Source organism: Aspergillus caelatus (assembly GCF_009193585.1).
Source record: "Aspergillus caelatus strain CBS 763.97 unplaced genomic scaffold BDV27scaffold_89, whole genome shotgun sequence".
NCBI classification, from domain to species: Eukaryota; Fungi; Ascomycota; class Eurotiomycetes; order Eurotiales; family Aspergillaceae; genus Aspergillus; species Aspergillus caelatus.
This window is the reverse complement of record NW_022475352.1, coordinates 118,457-124,921: the sequence shown is the minus strand read 5'-3', so window position 1 is coordinate 124,921 and position 6,465 is coordinate 118,457. Positions and strand designations below refer to the sequence as shown.

Sequence of the window (6,465 nt, the reverse complement as noted above, 5' to 3'; positions counted from 1 at the left end):
TAGGATGACAGCGTTGCTGTAATTTCTATGGTTTCAAGGAGTTGTGGATAGTCTCGGCTTGAGAGATGCAGCAACGACAGCGTCGGCCGCGCAAACTATAAAGCTGCTGGCGATGACCTTGAGACCCTGCCTTTCTGCTCGACAAAACGATAACTTTCTTTAAATCTTTTCATTCATTCTTTTTCTTCTTTTCGCTCTTTTCTCGCAATGCGTTCCTTTTCGTCTATCGCACTCCTATCTGTGGTGGGAGCTGCGTCGGCCCAGGCTGGTCCTTGGGCCCAGTGTGGAGGCAAGTCCTTCTCCGGCTCATCTGCGTGTCCTTCGGGATGGACGTGCCAGGTGCTGAGCGAGTGGTTTAGCCAATGTGTACCTGGTGAGTGAAACTGACTTACCCGTGCCTATGCCAAGAATAAACGAGATCTAACCGATACCTCAGGCGCCGAGTCCACGACTCCCGCCGTGTCGAGCACTCCCACACCGTCTGTCACTCCTTCGGTGTCCATTACTGCGTCCGTCAGCACGGGCATCAACAAGTCAATCTCAACAGTGTCGAAGTCTACTCCCCTGCCGTCTTCGTCGTCGGCCTCGCCAACCCCTCGCCCGACGGGCAGTGGGTCCTTCGCCAAGACGGATGGAGTGCAGTTCTCGATTGACGGCGAGACCAAGTACTTCGCCGGCACAAACGCGTACTGGCTCCCATTCCAGATGAACGATGCGGACATTGATGCCGTGTTCGATCACCTGGAGCAAACCGGATTGAAGATCCTTCGTGTCTGGGGCTTCAACGACGTGACCACCGCTCCCAGCCCCGGAACGGTCTACTTCCAGCTCCACGACAAGGCCAAGGGCACTTCCACCATCAACACTGGCAAAGACGGTCTTCAGCGTCTTGACTATGTTGTTGCTGCCGCTGAGAAGCACGGCGTCAAGCTCATCATTCCTTTTGTGAACAGCTGGGATGACTACGGTGGATTTAACGCTTACGTCACTACCTACGGTGGCAGCAAGACTGAGTGGTTCACCAACGAGAAGATCCAGAGCGTGTACCAGGCCTATATCAAGGCTGTTGTCTCTCGGTACAGGAACTCCCCGGCGATCTTCGCTTGGGAGTTGGGCAATGAGCCTCGCTGCAATGGATGCAGTCCTGATGTTATCTACGGCTGGGCCACCAAGACCAGTGCCTACATCAAGTCGCTGGATCCCAACCACATGGTCGCCATGGGTGATGGTACGTATATCGTACATGTAGAGGAATGTGGCAATGAAACTAATTGTTTATTTAGAGGGCATGGGCTTGACCATCGGCTCGGATCAGTCGTACCCGTACTCCACCACCGAAGGAAACGACTTCGAGAAGAACCTGGCTATCCCTGACATCGACTTTGGAACGCTCCACCTTTACACCACTGACTGTGAGTGACTGTCCATGGCATACATTAGCAAATAAACGAAATCTAACATACTCTTATAGGGGGTATCAAGGACAACGCCTGGGGAAATGGATGGGTTGAGAACCACGCCAAGGCCTGCAAGGCTGCCGGTAAGCCCTGCTTGTTCGAGGAGTATGGCATGAAGGGCAAGCATTGCACCGACGAGCTGAAGTGGCAAAAGACCTCCCTGAGCTCGGGTACCGCCGCAGATCTGTTCTGGCAGTATGGTCAGAAGCTGTCCAGTGGCCAGTCTCCAGACGATCATTACACCATCTATTTCGGCACCGATGACTGGAAGTGTGCCGTTATGGACCATATGGACAATGTCAACAAGAACTAAGTAGGCGAGGCAAGGATCCTATAGTTGGTCAATGGCTATCTTACGGTTTGGCACATCGCCCATTTCCACATGGTCGGTTTTGGACCATCTGCACTGCTTCTCTTCTTATCATTCAATTTCTTCTACCGTTCTTCATTGAGGAACGCCTTTGATATATTTTTTTTGCTCTTCTCGGGCGCAGCATCTTTGCTACCTAGTCTGAATGTCAGATTATAGGTATCTATAACCTATAAGAAGCAATTCACGTTTTAGAAAACAGAGAGTCATCCTTGTAAAGGCTAGATTCAATATCGTAGGCTGAGATACATGCAATATACTTCGGCACACTACACTCAGCTTGATCTCCCCCGTCGCTGCCTTATTGCCTGATTCAGGGTTTACTTCTTCAGCCTTCGGTCCAATTCTGTATCAACGGCGAGATATAATAACCAGACAGATAAATATAAGTTGGTATCAAACAACATGGAGAATAACATGGTCATGATTAGTAGATACTATACGTAGCCCACTGAGGAGCGGATGTCATTCGGTAGATACTCAATTCTATGAACGACACACTGTTGACACTCAAGCTCTATCTCACTAAAGTCTTCGGGGTTTGGTTTGGTTTTATTCCTCCGGCTGTGCGCAACATAAGGCTGCATGTAGCCTCCTTGCTAAGTTTGTAGGTCGTTTAATTACGCGAGTTCTTGTAGTGTCCTATCTCCGGTGTTCCAAACACCCTGTGGCTATAGCGAACTGTATTACTATCTTAACCGCCAACCTCTGACTGTCAGCGGGTTGTCATCTTTCACACCATTCCACGAGTGGTCAACTTACCCTCTATACCGACACCATCTTACTGTCACCTGCTGCAATGTCTGTTGCAGTTCGTCCCGTCGTTCGGCATCTAATCCGCCTCCACATAAATTCCCTCCCAGGCGAAAAGATTCACTCCGTCGCCATCTCATTGATGTTCATATTACCCGTGTGCACAAGGGAATTAGCTGCACCTGGGCGGCCTGCTGCAATGTCCCCTAAGTTCACAGAGGCTACTGAAGTCTTGGCGCATGCTGTTAACGTGCACTTATATAATGACAAAATGGTCCCCTAGGATCAATCCTTCATTGGATTGACTATGTTGCCTGAATCTATTAACATGACTGTAGGAAGAAGATATCGATTAGGAAGAACAACAGCGCTAGGCCTAGGTAATTAGGCAGCATCAACATGAAACTTATATATAAATGAAATTAAAACATATCCCAAAGAGACCTCTACTAACCTACAGCAATACTTTCCCTATCGACGGCATATATACTTCCCTGGAATTTTATATAGGCAGTCAGGCACTACCACTCCCGCTTCCTCTGTTGGCCCTGCAACAGCAAATATCGACACGCGCTTGCTGGAACTCGACAAAAGTTACCATTACAATGCCACCGCCGCGTCGCTCAAAGAGGCTGCGACACCACTGATAGCATGCGAGGACATCTAGTATTCAGCCGTTGCAACCTGAGTACAAAGTTCCGCTGAAACCTGGCTTTGCGTATTTCTTTTTATATAGTATATTTGCTGGCGTCTACCCTTGTAATATAGCTGGTCTCGTACCTGCCAAATGCACCTGGTATGCTTTGAGTTAGTCCCTCCTTAGCAGTGTAAGCATCCATCGCATGATTCATAAGCCTGGTCTATACGCTTAATCTCAGAACCACCAACCACGAGTCCATACACAGTAAAGGAAATAGCTAAGATTCACATGGCCGTATGTGGAGTCAGTGCATGTCTTAAAGTCTCAATTTAGTCAATTTCTCCCTGTCTAATAGTCGTATACTAGGCCGTAGAAACATGCTACACTAGAACAGCAGCTCACAATATGATTGATATGGGAAAAAAAAAAAAAAAAAAAAAGAAAACAGTAGCCCTTGGACATAGGATCAAGTCTGGTTGCGCTGTATCTACCATTTCTTCTTTAGGCCCATGAAATCCTTATCCTGGGTTATAGCATCGCCCGCTTTCTCAAATACTCTGAGAATCTGAGAGTTTCTCTCCTTGACATCACTCAACATAATTTCAATTGCCGTCGCGGCCTGCTCTGCAAGAAGCTTCTCATCTGCTTTGAATGCTTCATCGGCAATCTGATGCAACCGCTTAAGCCAGTATAACCATCTCCAGGGACTAAATCCACCAGGTGCTCGTTGACCTAGCTCCGACTGGGTAAAAGTGAAGCCACCTCTCCCAATAATACTGTTGGAGCAGTTATTCCATGAGACATCGGATAAGAGTATAATATTATGCCCAGCTTCTCGGATCCAAGCACATGCAGATGGGAGTAACGAAGCAATAGTGATCATATGCATTGGACGGCGATGGTCTTCGTCGTCGGGCTCATTAGAGCTACCAAGGGGACGCTCGGTCTCGAATATATTACGAAAAAGGACCAGAGCAATCTGGCAAATCCGATCGTTCGCAATACGCGTGGACGCAAGCTTCGCAAGGAAGGATGCAGTATTAAGACGCTGCTTTGAGCCCATTGCCGCACAGTCTTTGATCCAAAACTCTGTCATATCCGTCGCGAGGAACGGCAGGTCGTTCCAGACAGTACCATCGGGAGTTCTAGCAATATCAATACCAGCGCCCGGTGCGGGCCTTGTTAGGGGCCCGCGTCCCCGCGTCCGGAGGATGTCGAGTATCCATCTGTCTTGCTCAAAGTTTTCGTGGGAGATATGTCTGGCGCATTGGTAATGCACGTACCACAGAGAATGTAGATATGGCTCTCTAGAATCAATAGATACCTGACTCCGGCAATAGCTTTGGCCCATATACCATGCTCTGTTAAATGCTACAGATCGGAGGAGGTCGAAATTCCCTGCTCGAGCAGCCTCCTCCAGATCCCAATAATCCTCTGAGGCGGCGAAGCTGGAAGGTATATCCCGCGGCGGTGAGCTTGGTGAATCTCTTAGTAAGTCGTGCATCCTGAGTTCAGGAACGTGAATGTGTTGGCAGTACCGATTGCTGATAAAGGTCACGTGGGTGAATCTCTGAAAATGAGGTGAGTGTAGGAGAGATAGACTTCAACGGATATATCATCTATGAAAAGAGCAGGCTGAGGAATGAATGAAGAATGGTAAGGGGATGTCGTCCTTACGGCAGGCAGCAATATTGTTTCGCCTCCAAATCAGAACCGTCTACTATTGGTGACACGCCACTTGTTCAGGGTAGGAGATCCGCAGTGGTCAGCAGAAGATGTGGCCATGACTCGATACCTGAGTGGAAACCTGGTGAGACTACACTCTATCTAGTGCTGTATTATTCCATACCAGAGGTGAAATACAATGAGACGCATTATAGGCAGCAGAATTCTAGATAATGGTTCTCGCTCAATTCTGGTATAGCATAGAAACCAGGACAACATATACTGAAACGCAGCAAACTCGTATGTGTCCCTCTACATAGTGATTACTTCTCAATCAACCCAGTAGCAGCAGCAGAACTACCCGCCTCCCTTAACCACATCCTGACAGACGCACTTTCTAGTGTAAGAATCATAGTAGCAGCCTTTATCCTCAACTGCGTCGGTACACTGTGTGTAGAAGTTAGCATACTCCTGGAGCAATGGAGTCCAGGGCAAGTTACTATTTTGAAGTCGCAACGACAGATAGCGTTCGGGCCACTATGTGACTTATAATGGCATTGATTGGTCTTTGGATCGCAGTCCTAGTTTAAAAATCTCAGGCCCTTCGTATCGTATCTCAATGAATTTTAGAGACTTACTCCTGGGTACCGAACCTGGCGATTGTCTTCGTTTCTGACATCCAAGTCATTGGATGTAGGAGACCCAGAGCTCGCTGGGCTAGCTAATACTCCCAGAGCAGCAGAGAGGGCAAGTCCAAAAGACGTAAGTGTAAAAGCTTTCATGATGACAGCGTGCACCTTTTATTACTTGAGAAGCAGGACTGGTGTTTTGGAAAAGGAATCTGTGTTTTCATCTAACCTCCAGTATGTCGGGTCTGTAGTCATCTTATATAGGCTCGATTTCAATCCATGGTGGGAGCTCTTAGACAGGACTACAGTCGGAGGTCTACGAGTCAATGAAAGCTGGGTATCTGGGCAAACCCGCAAACAACAGTAAGGTACATGGGAACATTTAGACCATCCCAACATGCCAAGCGTCTCTCCAAAGAAGGAATATGCTGCTTCAGTTACCCACTTGCTTGAGGCTATATTATTAGCTGATTGTTGGTATACAGCCACCGGCCAACTCCGCAGTGGACTATCCGCGGGCTCCTTTCCCCGAGCCGCACAACCGAGAAGGGTACCAATCCAGAAAATGCATGGCCTTAGTGAATATCCCCTATTGACATCTTACTGGTGGACACGCACCGAATCCTGGGAGATCGTCGCCCGCACTAAACGAGAAACATACGCCCATGCATTAGCGTTGTCTTAAGGAGATTGCGGCACAGGCTTGACCGACGTCAAGCCTTATGCTAATAACAACAGTGTCTCCAGAAAAGTGGAGTAGCTCACAGCTTCATTATGATTGTATGATCATCCATGGCTAATGCTCGATCCATACGGTACTTTTGACACTGGACCCTTGGCATCGAGCTTCCGTAAGGGCTGTGTGTTTCCTGTCCAATTTCCATTTTGGGCCGATTGGAAGAGGGCCCCGAAGGCAACCTTGTCCATGAAAGTATTCCTGCTTCGCATCTG

General features: G+C 48.3%; 3 protein-coding genes across 3 annotated transcripts; 1 reads left to right on the top strand and 2 right to left on the bottom strand.

Annotated features, from left to right (window-relative positions):
* Window positions 1-207: 207 nt before the first annotated feature.
* On the top strand, window positions 208-1,920 carry manF (putative endo-1,4-beta-mannosidase; the record flags this gene model as incomplete). The annotated part of the gene is made up of 4 exons (XM_032075847.1): window positions 208-373; window positions 437-1,228; window positions 1,284-1,412; window positions 1,472-1,920. The coding sequence occupies 4 exons, from the start codon at window positions 208-210 to the stop codon at window positions 1,768-1,770; spliced, it is 1,386 nt and encodes a 461-aa protein (XP_031927553.1). The 3' UTR covers window positions 1,771-1,920.
* Window positions 1,921-3,655: 1,735 nt separating this feature from the next.
* Window positions 3,656-4,851, bottom strand: BDV27DRAFT_128423 (DUF3632 domain-containing protein). The gene has a single exon (XM_032066970.1). It carries the CDS (start codon window positions 4,722-4,724, stop codon window positions 3,708-3,710), a length of 1,017 nt encoding a protein of 338 aa, XP_031927552.1. The 5' UTR covers window positions 4,725-4,851; the 3' UTR covers window positions 3,656-3,707.
* Window positions 4,852-5,091: 240 nt separating this feature from the next.
* Window positions 5,092-5,956, bottom strand: BDV27DRAFT_128422 (uncharacterized protein). Its single transcript, XM_032066969.1, has 3 exons — window positions 5,524-5,956; window positions 5,386-5,466; window positions 5,092-5,332 (listed from the first exon to the last, which is right to left on the bottom strand). Exons 1-3 carry the CDS (start codon window positions 5,665-5,667, stop codon window positions 5,243-5,245), a joined length of 315 nt encoding a protein of 104 aa, XP_031927551.1. The 5' UTR covers window positions 5,668-5,956; the 3' UTR covers window positions 5,092-5,242.
* Window positions 5,957-6,465: the final 509 nt, after the last annotated feature.

Bases quoted from the DNA above. Each gene is read 5' to 3' on its own strand.
- BDV27DRAFT_128423 (XM_032066970.1), bottom strand. From the start codon at position 4,724: ATGCACGACTTACTAAGAGATTCACCAAGCTCACCGCCGCGGGATATA.
- BDV27DRAFT_128422 (XM_032066969.1), bottom strand. From the start codon at position 5,667: ATGAAAGCTTTTACACTTACGTCTTTTGGACTTGCCCTCTCTGCTGCT. The intron at 5,467-5,523 runs GTAAGTCTCTAA...TTTTTAAACTAG, and splicing joins GCCAGGTTCGGTACCCAGGA to GACTGCGATCCAAAGACCAA. The intron at 5,333-5,385 runs GTAACTTGCCCT...TTCTACACACAG, and splicing joins GTCGTTGCGACTTCAAAATA to TGTACCGACGCAGTTGAGGA.